This window comes from Zosterops lateralis, assembly GCF_965231275.1.
Source record: "Zosterops lateralis genome assembly, chromosome: 16".
Lineage (NCBI taxonomy): Eukaryota > Metazoa > Chordata > Aves > Passeriformes > Zosteropidae > Zosterops > Zosterops lateralis.
The window spans coordinates 6,452,627-6,469,779 of record NC_139776.1 but is presented as its reverse complement, the minus strand read 5'-3'; the positions used below and the strand labels follow the sequence as shown (position 1 = coordinate 6,469,779).

At 51.2% G+C, this 17,153-nt stretch overlaps 1 protein-coding gene across 4 annotated transcripts in view; it reads left to right on the top strand.

Annotated features, from left to right (window-relative positions):
- Positions 1-447: 447 nt before the first annotated feature.
- The window catches only part of KCNQ2 (potassium voltage-gated channel subfamily Q member 2), a gene marked incomplete at its 3' end in the record, with an annotated part of 66,118 nt that continues 49,412 nt past the window's right edge, over positions 448-17,153 (top strand). For all 4 annotated transcript variants that reach the window (XM_083873452.1, XM_083873450.1, XM_083873453.1 and 1 more), the window contains exon 1: positions 448-961. In XM_083873452.1, the coding sequence (XP_083729578.1) occupies positions 666-961 (296 nt within the window). In that variant the 5' untranslated portion in view covers positions 448-665. The remainder of the gene's footprint in view (positions 962-17,153) is intronic.

Here is a 17,153-nt window from a genome sequence, read left to right as displayed (position 1 = left end):
TCCAGGATGATAGGCTTGGCCTTTGGGAAGCGCGGAGAAAGGGAATGACTTTGCACACTGGGATTGTGGAGAGGTTGAGCGGGTCTGTTGCTGGGTGGGCTCACGGATGTGGGGCAGGGATTGGGTCCCTCCTGTGACACTGTGGCCATGTCTGCACCCTCTGCCAGGACCATGGGGACATCCCATGGCAGGGCCCTGCCCAGCCCCTCCCGGGGGTGCAGGAGGAGCCCCCTCTGTGGGGGTTTTGGGGGGTACCAGAGCCCGGTTTGGGGAGCAGACACTGCCTGGGGCAGGGGGAAGGTGATGTATCTTGATCTGAGGGTGAGATGTCAGACCCTGCTTTAGCGGGGCCCGACACTCGGGGGAACAACGCCGGTCACTGCTTTTCTTGGGGGGCGCGGCCGCAGGTGGTTCCTTTAAATTTAGGTGTGGGGTGAGGAATGGCAAACGCGGCTTTTGGGGAGCGGGGGGGGGAGTGCGGGAGGCCGCTGCCGGCGGGGGATGCCAAGGGTTAAGGGGGCGGGCGGCGGCGGGGCGGCGCTGGCGGAGCCGATTGCAGCGGCTGCTGCGGCTTGGGCTGCGCCGGGCGCGGAGCAGCGGCGGGGAGCGCGGGCGGAGCCCCCGCCGGAGCCCCCCGCCGCCCCCCGCCGCCCCCCGCCGCCACCATGGTGCAGAAATCCCGCAACGGAGGCGTCTACCCGGGGCCCGCCGCGGAGAAAAAGCTCAAGGTGGGCTTCGTGGGGCTGGACCCGGGAGCCCCGGACTCCAGCCGGGACGGAGCGCTGCTCATCGCCGGCTCCGAGAGCTCCAAGCGGGGCAGCATCCTCAGCAAGCCCCGCTCCGGGGTGTCGGGCAGCGGGAAGCCCCCCAAAAGGAATGCTTTTTACCGCAAGCTGCAGAATTTCCTCTACAATGTGCTGGAGAGACCGCGGGGATGGGCTTTCATTTACCACGCATACGTGTGAGTAAAAGGGTGGGGGGCAAACCTGATGGCAGAGACCCCCCCCGGTTCGGGGTGTCCTTCTCCACCCCCCAAAATGCGCCGGAGAGGAAGGATGATGCTCCAGCTGCAGAGCGGGTGCGGGGAAGGGATGCCGGGTGCCAGGGCTGGTTGGGGAGCCCCGGGGATGCTGCGGGGGGAGGAGGCTGAGCCGCTCCCCCCCCATCCTCTCCCAGAGCAGTCGGGCCGCCCGGCCGGGCCGCCGCTGCATCCCGCATCCCGCATCCCACATCCCGCATCCCGCATCCCGCATCCCGCATCCCGCATCCCTCGCCCCAGCCCAGGCGGTGCCCGGGGGCCGGGCGGTGATGGCCATCCGGGGAAGGGGGCGGGGGGGATGAGCTGCCCCTGCAGAGCTGGGGGGTGGCTCCCAGGAGAGGATGCCCCTGTCTCCCCCTGCCCGCTCCTGCTTGCGGGGGAAGGAAGGGGCTGCTCATGCGGTCGGTGCAGGGGGCTGGAGCAGCGGGAGTGATGGGTAGCGACTGTTCCTCCGTCTTGCTTGAAATCACCATAGCAATGCTGTGAGCAGAGGAACAAAAAGCTCTGCTCAGGCACCGTCTCTCCTCCCCCCCAACCCCCCAGCATCCTTCCCTCCCCGGCCCCATCTTTGCCTGCTGGGTGCCTGCAGTCGGTTCGGGGCCGGGGTTGGTTCTGGGGCTCTGCTCAGGGTTCTGGAGGTATTTCTTGCCCCCCGTGGGAAGCGCTTGAATGGGAGATGTGTCTAGAAAGAAATGCTAATCAGTGTCTGGGGCTCGCTGCCTGTACAGGCGAGCGGTAAACAAAGGAGCATCCCTGGGTGCACATCTCACATCTCCCCCCGGGACCCGGCTTTTGGGCAGGAACGGCCCAGCTGACCCGCGGTTGGCAGAAGGATTCCCTGAATCCCTGGAGCATTGCAGCATAGGAGCGCAGATGACTTCCCGTTGTTCCCAGGATTGCAAAGGGAGGGTCAAGATAAATCTCAGTGTTACTGCAACTCCCTTCCCTCTGGGACTTTCCACAGTCCCACCGGGCTCTTCTGCAGGCCTGGGCTCAGGCTGAGGTGTTCCTACCCTTGGTGCCAATGGGTTTTTTGGGGGGATTTTTTTGTGTGTTTTTGCTCACAGCCAGGGCCTCTGTCAGCCATGGCAAAAGGATTTTTGGGGCCTTTTTGGGTTTTTCCCCCCCTCTATCGTTTTGCTGTTACGCTGCTGTAAGATAAGGAGTTGGGATGTGCTTTCTGCTCCTCAGCCATTTTGTACATTGAGGCCTTCCTTGGAGGTGTTGGTGGGACCAGTCTGAGAGAGGAGACCCTGGCTGGGTGGAAGGGGAGATTTACTGAGCACTGCAGTGAGTGGGGGGTCCTTGGGGAAGCTCATCTCCCCAGGGAAATGGGAGAGGAGAAGAGAGAGCATCTGTGGAGCTCAACTGCAGTGATGAGAAGTATAAAGTCCAGCACTGGGTATCCTGAGCACCTTTCATGCTCCTGTCCATCCTTGGGAGTTGTGAGTGGTTTGTGTCGCGAATCTCCCAGGACTGTGTGGAGGGGCCAAGTGCTCACGTTGTGAGCTGGGTTATTGCCCGTGTGTGCACTGAGGGTGGGGATGTTGTGTGCAATAAGCACTGTGGGCTGTGAAATACAGGTGAGACCCCAGCTGGGGGACACTGGGGTGACAGGGATAGAGATGGAAGGGGCTGAAAGCCAAATGACAAACAGCAGGGGTAGCTCTGACTCTGAGGGCTTTAAAAACACCTTTGGCTTCTTCAGCTGCTCTGTCTTAACTTCTGCCCTGCTTGGCTCTCTGTGGTGGCATTTGCTTGGGCAGCCAGGAGTGATCCCAGGGTCACCCCAAAGTGTCCCATTCCCAGTTCCAGGCTGATCCTAATGCCCCTGGGCTCTCCCCCCGCAGCTGCATCGCCCCCAGCCCGAGCAGCTGCGTTTGTTCTGGGCGTGTGACTCCACTTGTATCCGCTGTGGCACCACAGGGAGCCGTGCAACACCAGCCTCTGCCCCCACCCCTCATGCACCTGCTGGGAAATGGAGGCTGAATTCAGGGCTGAAGTGGTAATTGCACCAATGTCTGCAAAGAGTTGGTGATATCGTTATTTTTTTACAGAGTATGGGGAAGTTCTATGGATCTAGTTTTCTGTATGATACCCATGAGAGGTTTAGCCTTGGCAGTTTGCTGTTACAGTGTTTGGAGAGCTGAAGGATATGGGAACCTTCACATGAAGTTGTCAGGATAAGCTCATGCATCAGTTATCCCCCCTTGCTGCCCGGGTGAGCCCGGCATGGCCGGTGCCAGGTCTGTGACTGCTGGAATGGGTTTTGTAACTGGAAGTCAGTAATGCAGACAGACAGGGCAGATAAAAAGCTTATTCAAAGGTGTGGGAGGATGACAAGACTACCTCAAGGTCACAAAGTTTGTATGGAAGAGCTGGAGCCATTCCCATGTCCCGAAGGCCAGTGCAGTGCCCTGCCTGTGCTATTGGGGTCCTGCTGCCTCCTCGTGCTCCAAACCTCATTTTGTGCCAAAGCCTGGAGCACAAAAGCACCTTTAGCCCTCATCCTGCAGGAATGGGAGTACTGAAGAACACTGTGGATGAGGGTGCCCTGTCCTGCCACTGTCCTGGGTTCAGTCAGCCCTCTCTGCTGCCAGCACCCCTGTTTCCCTGCTCCTGCTGCTCACTTGCATGAAGATTTATTTCCAGTGTGAGTGAGTTGGTGATGCTGTAAGGCTGGGTTTTATCTCGTAGAGATGCTCACAGACCCAGCTGCCTTTCCAGGCATGGAGCTGCTCCAGGGCTGCTCAGGCAGCTCCCTGCACCCAAAGCCAAGACAAAAACTATTGGGACTCTCCCAGCTTGGAGATGTTTTAATAAATGTGAGAGGTGCCTCTGAGTAAGTACCTCTGCTAAATTCCTGCCTGCAGAGGCCCAGGCTGATTCTGCACGGGGCCGTTGATGCTCTGCCTGTGCAGGTTGCATTTATTTCCAGTGCTGCATCCTAGATCCAATCCATCTGATTTCATTCCCCACCTCTTCCTGCTGTCGATCACTCCCTTTCGCACCATTTCATGCATAAGAAATCAGGGAAATTCAAACCAGGGAATCTCTCACTCCCCCAGCTCTGGTCTCATCTCAGATGTTGCCTCTCTAAAAGCGCCGTTACCTCTGTGAGCAAAAGCACAGTTTTATATTTCTGTGTTATGATTCATTTTTGTACTTAATAGCTCTTCCTACACTGACACAACTGGGTGACCTGCTCTTGGGAGCTGTGTGCATGATATATATGATATATAATATATATTTTGTACAACACCATGGACAGCTGAGCCTGGTGGGCCCCATTTTTGAATGTAGCTAAAGGTGGTCTCTGGCTCTCAGAAGTCTTAGCCTCCTTTATCTCTCACCTTCTCCCAATATTTCTCTCAACATCTTTCTTTTCTATTCCCTCACCCCCACCTTTTTTTTTTTTTTTTTTTTTTCTTTTTCTTTGGCAGATCTTTAACAATGCAGCACATGGCTTCATTCTGTGTAAGGCTGAGCTGAAACTTGAAAAGTTCAGCTGTGTCTAAATAGCAGGTCAGGCTTTTTGAGGGGTGCACCAGCACTTAGATCTCAGTTCAGTTCTCTGTATAGGTGGGCATTTGGCTTCCAATTTTTTTTCCATTTTATTACTCTGATTTTTTTTTTTTTTTTTTCACTTCTAGTCCTTTTGGTTTGGTTTCTGTAACCTGTCCTGTGCTCAGGAAGGGCTGTAATACTTGAAAGTGATTTTTTTGTCCCTACCTGCCATCTGATTTCAGGGGGGATCACCGTGTTCTGTGCCAGCCTAACCAAGGTGCTGGCACTGGGCACCCCCATGGTCTGAGGTGTCTGGAGACATATTTGCTGATCCCTGGATGAGCTGCTCAGGTTTGGTCCCTGAGTTGAAGAAGGGCCTGCATTTGGCAAGAAAACAGCCTAGATTCAGGCACTTTTAAAGCTGTGTGCTCAGGAACCAACAAAATTCTTGCATTTCCTGCTTAGAATTTACAACCCTAATGCATCTCTTTAACTGCGTTAAAAATAGTTTGGGTGCATTTTTCATCTGCATACTGTGCACCATACATTTAGTTAATTAAGCAAGAGCATGGACTTAAATTATAATAAGGAGGAACATTTCCTCCCTGTTTAATTCTGTTAAAATTTCCTTGTACTATCCGCATCCCATTTGTTCTTCCCTTTTCACCCAGACAAGCCACGTCTCTCTCCAGTGTCCTGCCTGCACTGCCTGCATCCTGGCATGGGGGGAGCACAGAGAGTGGATAAGGGGCTTCCCTGGACTTCAGGGTTTCTCTTTGCAGAAGTGGCCTCTTTTGTGACTCCTTTCACTCCTCAGAACTGATGGAAGCCTGGTTATTTCACATAGATCCATTCCCAGATGATCTCTTTCAGGGTAAATATGATCTGACAGTCTTGACTGTCCATCCCCAAACCCTGAGGAGTGGCGGTTCATGGCAAGCCCTCACCCTCAGAGGGGGTTGTTGTGGGCAGGTACGATGCTACCACACTCAGCCCATCCATCAGTGACATACAGGGACCTCTCCTGGGTTCCCCTTCCCACCTCCAGACTGAGTGGGGTGAAGAGGTTCAGTACAGATCTCCCACAGGTGCTGAGCTTAATGGATCTGCTGGGCCCAGACCTCCAGTGCTTCTGCCCTGAGCTGTGGGGTCGTGTCCACCCCAGGGACCTGGGGACCTTCCTGGTGGGATGCCTCACGAGCTCCTCTCCAGCTGCTTAGTCAGAGCTTGGTGGGAGCAACCTGATTTCAGTCGCTTTAATGTGTCACGTTCCAGCCGTCACATTCACCCCACACTGACATTAGGGAAATGAAAAACAAGCTGATCCCCTGGGTGACCTCCTTTTTTGTGCTGCAACACACCTCAACCAGATGAGTCTTGCTATGGTTTGATGTATTCAGAAAGGAACAACCCCAAATGCAAGCCCCAGATCCTGTACTAAAGGGAAGAGGGGCATAGCTCAAAGAGATATAGTTACAAAAATCAGATTTCTTGGTTGGATTTTTTGGGGGTTTTTTTGCATTGCAGCAGAAGGAAGGGATGACAGGGTGAGACACTCTGTCCAGGGTGAGCAGGGCACAGGGTTTGCCTGCCAGGCATCAGTGGTGCTCACAAGAATAAAAAAAGTATTTAAATTTAGTGTTCAGCTTCTGGGAGTTAAGTAGCAAACACTTAGCCCTGCATAACCCTTTTTTAAGGTAGCCCAAATGCTCACTGGTTTCTTAGTTCCTGAGGAACAGATTGTTCTTTAAATTGTGGTGACAGGGAGATGTGCCAGTCCCTTTTCCTGCCATGTAATCTCCTGTGGAACAGATATGGTAGAGCTGAGAAAGGTGGAGGTGGTTCCTACAAAGGATTAATGGCCTGTCCCTGTTGGTGTGATGTCCCTGTACATGAAAGAGAGGACTCTCCAGCACTGAGATAAACATTTCTTTAGAAAAATGCAATGATTTTTAGCCCTTGATGATTCAAAAGGAACCACATTGCAAAAGCAGATTGTTGTGATGGTCTGGACTGAGTTTCATGAATGTATTTAGAATGCATTTAGAGTGTATTTAGATGTACTTGGCTAGTGAACACAGGATGGCAAAACCAGGTAGTGCAGAAGGACGGTGAGTGCAGGGTACTTCACCACCATATATTTAAATGTCTCCTAATCAAGTTGCAAGACAAAAAGATTTGGGGTCTTCTGACAGCCACCTGTGACAAGACATGATGCCACCAGGACTGCAAGAGCAGGTATTTCAATGTAAATTTTGTTTTCCAGTAAGAGCAATCTGTGTGATGAGCAGGTTGTATGACCTTGTGCAGCCCCCTGAAGCTGTGGTGACCTTGTGGCTCTCGTGGCCTTACCCTGGGTGAGCTGCAAGCTCAGCCTCCTGTGCCACTGACAGCAGAAGTGTGCATTTATTGTGAAGCACTGAAATAATTACTTGCAGTGTTTGATGGGGAGTATCTCGCACGAGGCGCTGGCTGGGATGGCAAGAGCTGCCTGGTTACAGCCTCGAGGCTTCTTGGCTGTGCAACTGCCAATCAATGAGGGAAAGCAGAGAGTTCCTGCAGAACTCTCTGGTCTCTTTTTGGCACCACTCCAGCTTTTTAATGTGCTTTTTAGATGTGTGGAAAAGTTTTGGTGTTGGTAAGCATCCATCCAGCAATTTTTTTTTAGTGGACTGGATGTCAAAGAGCTGTCTTTTCCAAGAGAGGAAGAAGACCTCTGGAATCTTCTCACCTCTCACTTGCTGCTGAAGGGAGGTGATTTAAAGCTACACTGGAGTCACTGGGGTTGCTGGGTGCAAGCCCTTGTGGACTGAGCAGTCACTTGATTTGTCTTGGGATCTGTAATGTCCAGATGTTTAAGGTGCAGTGAGCTTTCATTGTGAATTTGGTGATGCTCAGATACGTGCAGAATTCCTCATGGAAATCCCACAGGAGCCTCAGTGCAGGCTTAGGTGGGCAGGTTTGCCTTCTGGAGGTGCCCATTTCTCTGTTGATGGCAGAGGGAGGCTAACTTCCCTTGCACACCTTAGTGAGAGCCGGGTGGGACCAGTCCAGGCAAGGAGAAGACAGAGCCTGGCATGATTTCAAACTGAAAAACAGGAGTGAGTGGAGGCATCTCCCACCTCCTGCCACAGCCTGTGGGAACTGGGGTGTTCAAAGCCAGACCTGCACTGTGCACACTCCAGCAGGTAAGGTGAAGGGGAGAGATGAGGCTGATCCATATTGAAAGAGGATGACCTGGATCTGAGATGCACCTTTGAGAGGTGGTTTTGAGAAAGGAATCTTTGCAGCAAACCCTTGTGAGGGTCAGCTCTTGTGAGAATTGATCCTGTGAGATCAACTCTTGTGATCTGCAAGGCAAGACTGGAAAAAATCAGAAGCAATCAAGCCTCCTGGATACTGGCTGTAGTTCCTAAGCAGCTCCAGTTGTGTTTTAGAGTGAAGTGCCCAGTTACCATCTTCATTCAGAGATCCTCCTTTTTTAACTGCCTCCCCCAGGAGGGTGGGACAAGGAAAAGAAACAAGAGGACTGGCAAAGACAGAAGGACTGACTGGGTTAAGGAGGCAACTGCTCTCCATCAGAACTTCCTGGCAGTCCATCGTGGCTGGTGCTTGGTCTCTTCAGGACAGATTTTGCCTTGCGGAGGGTCTTTCCCAGGCATTCACAAATTCCTCATTTGTAAACAAACCCTGATCTGCCTGGCAGTCCTGCTCTCTCGTTTAGAGCTCTGCCAGCCCTGGGGAGGTGACAGTGTGGGAGCAAATTAGGGCTGGGGTGGCAGCAGAGCTGCTGTCACGCACTGCAAGGGATGAGCACAGCAGGGCAGGCTCTCCTCACGCAGCTTTCACAGCAAGCCTGTCACTCTCCATGAAGTTATCATGATGCCCAGGAAAAAAAAAAAATAAGCTATCAAAAATCCTGACTTGAGAGTGACTTGTGTACACCTCGTGGGTCTCCTGTGTGAGGGCAGTAGGTTGTGTCTGGGTACCTGCTGTGCCTGTTTCTTGCAGATTTAGCTTGGTGTGGTGGAAAAAAACTAATATGGGGTGCAAAGGAAAGAGGAAAAAAAAACAGTCAAAGAAAAGTTAAAATGAATAGAAAGGGGAAAATATTATTCTGTTAATATTACAGCTGTGTGTAAGCACCCCTAATGGGAGTAGAAGTTTACAAGCTTCTGCTCTGCCCATCAAATCAAAAAGAGCCAGTCCCTGCTGGAAGACTTGGTTTATTGAGCATTCAAGACACAGAAAAGGCATAAAATAGTTGTTGGGGCACTGTTGGTAAATGTTCTCTTTCCTCCACTTTTCTTTTTACCAGCTTTCCCTGTCACCTGATTTGCTTTGGATTGGTGGTTTGGTTTCTGTCTGTGCTCCTTGGGTTTGCAAGGGAAGGTGGGGTTGGCTTTGGCCAACCTATGGTCTGAGAACCTCAGCAGGGCAAACACTGGGCTGGGAGGATGCAGGTGGCATCTTCCCAATGACATGGATCACCCACAGAGGGACAGTTTGCTGTGATCTCACTGTTCATTACAGATGCAGCACGAGGAGGGCTGTGAATGGGTCTTATTGACTTTCTCCTGTTGGAGTGTTACATGTGGCAGTGAAATGACAGCTCTGGGAGATGTTCTCCTGCATGTTTATGGGTTTGTGCTCAACTCAGAGTCTCAAAGTGGCCATTAATTGAGTTTATGCTTGCTGGGAGGTTTGTTACCTGATCTGAAGAACGTAATAAGGGATGTAAGAGCACTCCATCCTTCACTCAAGAGGAGAGCAAAATAGGTAAATATAAATATCTGTATATTATAGCTGGACAAACAGGGAGTGAGGCTCTGTTTCCTCCTGCCACTTCAAGCCATGTGGTGGTTAAGCCTGAGTGCTTCCAGGAGGGGCAGTGAAAAGCAAAACCTCTCCCCAGTGACAAGGACTGTTCAATGCTCTTGAGGCAGGTAGACTGCAGGAAGGGCTTAGGCTGGTGCGACCATTGCCTCAATGTTGGACATTGTTATTTTTCAGTGGTTACTCAGCCTTCCTCTTCCTTTATGCATGGCAAGGCTGGAAACGCCAAGCCTTGCCCAGTTGACCTCTTGCTATGCCTTCCTCCAATCTTTCTGGGGTTTATTAGCACTGATTTGTGCTTTAAGGACTAGTGAGATTCCTGAGTCATCCCCTTAGGCAGGGAGCTATTTATTTCAGTGTGTGTGTTACACTCCCTGGGAGTGGGTGTCTCTCTTCCGCTTTTGGATCCTGCCCTGACACTATATAAAGACTCCAGGCTTGAATGAGCAACAAAACCAACCCTCAAACTGGCTCCATCCTTTGGAAGATCCGTGCTGCTGATCCCATCTCTCCTGGCTGTTTGGAGCATGGCTGTTTGGATGATGGGTAGGAGCTTGCATGGGGTGTTTGTCCATCTCGGGGTGTGGAGCTGCTGGCACAGCTCGTGGGGACCTGAGTGTGTTGCATGTCCTTGAGGAGCAGCTCTTGCCCTTCAGTGGCTCGTGGCTGAGGGGGAGGTGGGATTTGTATTCTCTTTTATTCCCCAATTTGCTCTGCTCTGCTCCTGTTGGGTTTTTGATTAGTGGCATTTTCATTGTTTAGAAGAGATGAGGTATTGAGTGGCTGTAAGTCCCCATTGGTACCAGAGCAGGGACTGGAGGAGCCATGGGCAAACGTGGGTGGGCTCCTCTGAGACACTGCCAGTGCAGGAATTTTGTTGTGTCCTTTTCCCCAGGGAGGGCCTTTCCAGACACACCCCGTGCCTGCAGAAAGCTGCCTTGCAGTGAATTTAGGGGGGAAGGAGTAGCACCTCTCTGGGAGCTGCACAGAATCCAGCCAGTGCTAATGGCAGTGTTCATCCAAAAGCTGACTTCACACCCAATTAAGCATCACCCTGAGCCAGAGGGACAAGTCCTCATGTCATTATGTCTTGAACTCAATTCCTGGCACTTCATGAGGGCTGTGTCTCCATAGCCTGAGGGAACGGAGCATTTAATCCGTATCAGCACTAAAGAAACTTGGTTAATGTGATCTCTGGTTTGGTTCTTGTGGGTAGGGGATGCACATCTCTGTCATGGTCTTTTTCTTAGTTATGGCTATTCCTGTAAGGAAGGGGAAAGACTTAAGACTGAAGAAGAATTTCCTAAGCTTTGTCTGTAATTTACCAGAATTCTGCATTGGATTTTTATTCTTCTACACATTTTCATCTATTAACATCTAGATGTTTTTAATGCTATTCTTAATTAGCAGCTTCTTGCTTACCGTGCCAGCTAATGAGGAATAGAAAGAATATCTGCACTGACCTTTTGTAGCTGATGATGTTTTTCTTTTCTGCAACAGAAAACAGATGTAATTTGAAACCTTCTCTGAGCTGCCCCTCCAGACCCAGAGCCTGCACCCTCCCCCTCCTGATGCAGTTGGGGGTGGTGGAAGCACCTCAAGTTATATTAAATGACACAGAGAGAGCTGCTGAGGCTCGGAGGATCAGTAGATTAATGGGATAAACAGAATCGTAGAATTGCATTAGAGGAGATCTTAGATCTCATCTTCTTCCACCCCCCTGCCATGGGCAGGGACACCTTCCACTATCCCAGGTTGCTCCAAGCCCTGTCCAACTTGGCCTTGAACACTTCCAGGGCTGGGGAAGCCACAATTTCTCTGGGCACCCTGTGCCAGGGCCTCACCACATTCACAGGGAAGAATTTCTTCCTTATATTGAACCTAATCGTGTCCTCTGTCAGTTTAGATAATAATGTGTAGGTATGAAAATTGTTTGTAAATTGGCAATGATTTTAAACAATCTTAGTATGGGAGAATGATTTGGGGTTGTAAGTATAGGAAAAGGTATTGGAAGTGTCTGAATAAGAAAAATGAATAGATTCTAAAGTTGTTTCTATCCTACTGTTTTTCCCAAGAGGTGGGGATGTCAACATCTACAAGTAGATGGGGCATATCCCAACCTCGGGTCTCCACCCAAGATTTGGAATAGCCAAACCTAGGAGATCTTCTAGTAATTCAGGGCTCCATCCTGCTGGGCTTGGCCTATCCATCTGCAAGGACTTGGGCACCTGGGGAGCACCTCCATCAAACCTGCCATTTTTACTTCCCCTCTTTGCAGGCAGCCTTCTGTGGGTGTGTGTTTGGCAGAGAGCACCTGCCCAAACCCCAGCCTGCTGTAGATAAACGGGCTGAACCTCCAAGAGGAGCTCAGTCCTCTCTGGCCTCGCTCTTCCCTCTTGGGAGCTGATGGCTATTGAAAATCACAGAGAAATTCATGAAGGTAATGAATTGCCTCCCCATCTGTTTCTGGGGAAGCCCATCTATCCTGCAGCCACATCCCTGTGGGATGTGTTGGGAAGAGTGGCTGGAGTCAAGTGACCTGTGATGGCATTCCCTGCTGGCTGCAGTGGCCTGCTGGGATGGACATCCCACGTGGGGAACACAAGGGCTGCTAGAGCCCAGAGCAGCAGCAAAAGCCTGATGGGCTTGCTCTCTTATTTTCCATTTGCTAAAAGACAGCAAAAATTAAATGAAGATTAATTAAACTTCTTTTTTTTTTTTTTTTTTTTTTTTTTTTTTTTTTTTTTTTTTTTCCCTCCTTCCTGCTTCCCCTTGCTCTTTGCTGTTTCTAGGGAAGAGTGAAAATATGTGCTGGAGAGGAGGCTCAGCTCTGAGCATGCTTTCACAAGTGCAGCATATGGCCCCCACGGGACTGCAGGGAAAGGCCCTCTAATTATGGGGAAAAATCCTGCGAGGCCGGGTTACACAACCAGGATGGAGCTGCTCCTGCCTTGGTTTAACAGCAGGCTGAGGATGCTGTGACTCCAAATACTACCTGGCTGTTCTCCATTCATTGCTTTGTGTCCCTGTCGGTGTCCTGAGCGTGCAGCACAGAGCACGCACGCGGCTCTGAGCCAGGCAGGAGGGACAAGGAGTGTGCAGGATCATAAAAGGGCCACTGGATATTTACAGTGCCTGCTGACATAATTCCCAGACAGCCCGAGCATATCTCAGAGCTGGCTGACGGGTCTCCAGGGAGATGTGGCTCCTTTGGCACCGAGTGAAGGTGACTCCTGCCTGGCTCTGGCAGGAGCAGGGTGCCCTGGTGGGGGATCCGTGCTGCAGCGTCTGCTCACGGGCTCCACTCCGGCTGCTGCCGCTGGCTCCAGAGCCCAGCCAGCCTCCAGAAAAGGATTTAAGACTGTTGCAAACACCTTGAGCCGTTATCTAGGGGTGGACCAACCCCTTGGTTATGGTGCTGGGCATGGCCTGGGGTTGTGTGCTGGGGGACGTTGCTCCTGTGAGCTCCAGGGTGGCTTTGTGCTGCCGTTTAAGATGCTGTGTTGGCTCTGGTCCATGTGAGCCCTGGTTGCTGGTGTGCTTTGCAGTGGTTTTGTGCCAGGCTTTGTGCTACTCCAGAAGGATTTATTGCTTGCTGAAGGCCGTGGACATGTCTTGAGCTAGACCTGGGCTTAACCTCAGCTGTGCTCCTGTGTGCTGGGGGGAATAATCAACATGTTTTCCAGTTGGGAGATGAGGTGCAGAGGAATTCAGTGACACAGGATGCCTGCAGCATAAAAAATCCAGTATCCCTGCTCCTCAGGCTGTAACTCTAGCTTCTCCCTCCTCCAGTTGCAATAACCATTTTCCATACAGAGTAGGAGCCTTCAGGATGTATCCTTGTCCCATCACGCCTTCCTAGGCTTTGAATTATTAAATATTGTCTATGATCTCCATTATAAATGTTTTTAAAGCATAGTTACTTATCAGAATAGAAAATGCTCTGGTTTTGGCTTCGTCTGCTTATGGGATTTACAATAAATGAGAACAGTTTTAAAAGAAGGGGCTGGAAGTGTTTGAGACCAGGTTGGACAGGGCATGGAGCAACGAGGTCTAGTGGAAGGTGTCCCTGACCATGTCAGGGAGGTTGGAATGAGGTCATCTTTAAGGTCCCCTCCAACATAAATCATTCTGTGATTTTATTTAAAAAAAAAAAAAAAAAAAAAAAAAAAAAAAAAATCACGAGAAGCTTTGGTGGCAGGTAAACACAGAGAAGTAAAATCTTTACCAGAGGATGTCCAGTTTTGTTCCAGTGGGCACTGGTTTGCATCTTCTGATTAAAACAAAATCCCATGCCAATTCATTAGTGTTAATAGGCTGAGAGTGTTTGTTGCCGTGACTTCCACAGTGCCAGGTTATAAACTGTGCTCTGGAAGTGCTGCTTCCCACACCCCCATCACCTCCTCCTGCAGCTGACAACCAGCCTGGCCGTGTTAGACCCAGGACTGTACCTCTTGTGTGGAGGGAGCAAGGAGAAGTGCAGATGCAGAGCAGGAGACCCAGGGCCAGCTGCAGATCCAGCCAGCTGCTGAGCTCAGTGCTGGTTTCCTGTGGCTCCTGGAGCCTGCAGTCCTGGCTGCAGATTGCTGAAATTCCCAAGGTCAGATTTGTGCTCGCTGCCTGTGAGGAATGGGTGGTACCTGCAGCTCTGCAGGAGGTGGTTTGAGCAGCACAGACCCAGCCATGGTCCTGCTGTTGGTCATTCTTTGCTGCAGCAGGGTTTTGCCCCACAGCTGGACACATCTGTGTGTGTCTGTGCCAGGCACCTGCAGCATCCCTGAGTGGAGCTGCTGGATGCGACCCAGGCAGGGGATTCCCTGTTTTTCCAGAGGAATGAACTGTGGAAGCTACCTTGGGAGTAAGCTGGGAATTTGATGTGGGATCTCACTGCTGCCAGGCTGGCTCTGATTTCCTCTGGACCCCAGGGGAGAAACACCATCTCCTTCTCCTGTTCCCAGGCTAAGCTGCAGCAGCTCTCCCAGGCAGCAGCACAGCAATGCCGCAGGGCTGGGGGAGCTGCTGGGGGACTTGGATCATGCCTGAGAAAAGGGGGTTAAAAGCAGGTTTTTGCAAGCCTTTGCCTGCCATTTTAAACGGGAAGGATGTTTCCCTGGCAACGAGATGGATGCTTCCCAGCAGAGCATATGGCTTCCATCGACTTTGATTTACCAGCGTGTTGAAATGGCAGCTAGATAATCTCTCTTCAGCTTTACTGTGTCCATGCCTTGTGTTCCTGTTCCTCAGGAGTTTTTAAAGGGTCCAACCCCTGCAGTGCTGCTCCTGCTCCTGTCCCAGGGTTGGGGCTGCTGGAGTCCCATGCCAGGGCTGGGTCTGGGCATCTTTGCAAAGAGAGACCTGCACAGAACACCTGAGCATCACCCGGAGCAAGGAGCTGGAGGGTGGGAAGGAAAACTTTCCCTGCTTGTGCTGCCTTTCCCCAGCTGAGCAGCTCCTCCTCCTCAGAGATTATAATCCACAGCCCTCTCTTCCTATTCTCCTCCCTGCTTTAAATCATTTTTAGATGTTTTCCACCTTTCACCACACAATCATCTGCCTCCTGCAGCTTGCTATTTATTGTTGTGTTTACTGGCACAGGGAAATAAGGAGAGGGAACAAACCTGTCATTTGCTGTGCGGGGGAAGGTGGGGGAGCTGCTTTCTGGGAGCTCGTGGCTTTCCCAGGCTGGCTGGTGTGTGCCAGCCCCATGGAGCTCACGTGGCAGCCTCCTCTGGGGGCAGAAACAGGGGGAAGAGGTTCTTATCCTCACTGCTGCCCATCACTTGGGCAAACTTGATGATAATTGGCCAACAAATCCAGATTTTAAGTAGAGACAGTGAGGCAGCAAGACAGGGCAATGGTGTGAGGCTCATCCATTATCTTAGGAGTCAGGAGATCCACAGAGGTTTGGTCACCACCTGGTTGTTGCTGTCTGAGCCTGGTTCCCATCTGCCCATGTCTGGGTGGTTCATAGCAATGAGCAGCAGTGAGGGACAGGTGTGGGGTTTGGGAGCTGGCTGGGTAATGTAGCCTTAACTGAAGAGGTTGTGCTGACCTGTGAACTGCTGCATTGCAGGGACAGCTGAGGGGGGACACTCATCATTCCTCCCCTCTTCCACTGATGGAGGTTTTGGGGGAGCTTTGGGTGAGGTAATGTCACTTTTTTTGCAAGTATCCAGGGGAGCACAAAAGCCCTGAACATGCTGGCTCTCAACCCCAGCTCTGTTTGCAGCAGGCCACCAGAGCTGCCCAGTTCAAACCAGGCTCTCTCATTGATTTCCTGTGGCAGGGCCATGGCTTTCCTCCACTTTCTGCAGCTCTCTGGGCAGCCTCTCCCTTTGCAAAAGGTTCTCCATGTGTGAGCCATGCTCACCTGCTCCCATCCACACCTGGCCATCCACCTGCAGAATTTGGGTTATTCCAGGGAAAAAGTGAGAGGTGAGAGAAGTGATTAATTATCCTTTGGTGCTGGGGATTAATGTGTCAGGTGCAGAGAGAGGCTGTGCCCTGGCAGACCTGGCACTGTCCATCCAGGTGTCACGAGCTGGCCGTTCTCTGCCGTGATCCAAGGAGGTGACAGTGTGGGTGGTGGCAGGATGATGTCCCCATCGCTCCTGGGGAGCACAAATCTGGCTACTGCTCAGGGTAACTTTGCTGATGGAGAGGAGAAGGTAGAAAAGGACTTTTAAATTCAGAGTTGCAGCTCCCGGGAGACTCAAAATAGTTCTGTTAGTGGTGAAGTTAAGCAGGGATTGACTGGCAGCTGGTGTGATGTTCTCCCCTCCCTGCGGCATAACTGGGCTGGTTCAGCAATTTTTTAGGGCTAAAGAGCACTGTCTTCTAAATGCTGAGCTCTACAGAGAGCTGAGTTTGTCTTGCATCCCTTCACCCTGGGCAGCTCCTCTGGGCTGCCTGTCTGCATGGCCCAGATGGAAGAGATGTTCCCATCCCGACAGGAGCAGCTTCACAGGCATGGAAAGCACCAGGGCTGTGCTCTGCCTCCTCTGCCATGGAGGATCATGATATCTTACCAACGTGGGGAAGGGAGGAGAGCTCCAAAACTGACCACTGGCCTTTTATTTCTGGTGCTGCAGCTAATTCTGCGTTTTCTCTTGTGCCAAACTCAGGTGTCTCTCAGAGATTGCAGGATTAGGACCCAGCTGAGCTGGAGCCTCTCCTGTGGCAGTGCAGCCCCCTTGGCTTTCAGGGGATTATTCCTGATTTGTGCTGGAGTGGGTGAGAGGGAACATCAATCCTGATGACTGTGGCATTCCTGTTATTCCTCGGGTTACTTTTTTTTTTTAACCCAGTTTGGGGGTCATAATCTTTTGGGGACTGAAATCAAAAGGCTGTAAACCAATTCTTTTGCACCTTGGCTGTGAGTTCCTGCTCACTACCTGGGACAAGAGAGGTAAAATCAAACAGACGTTGAAATTACCAATTCTCAGGCATATTATATGGGCAGTTTGCAAACGCTTCCTTATTTTCCCCAAGACTCTGTTTATTAAACAAATGAATGAGCAAATGAAATTAGCAGGGCTTTGGTAATCCTTGCATTTTACACTTTGGTGTTATCCATTAGCCTCTGGTTCTCAGAAACCACATCCTTGTCTTCTAATTATCAAGGAATGAAGCTGAGGATGGACCCTGGGAAGTGACTGGGGCATCTGAGTGCCTTCAAAATTGCCAATATCTCAGCCATTCTTCTTCACTCTTAGCTGAGAGGGAGCCCAAGAGCAACAGTTCTGGGGTCCTGCTTTTACAGGAGTACAAG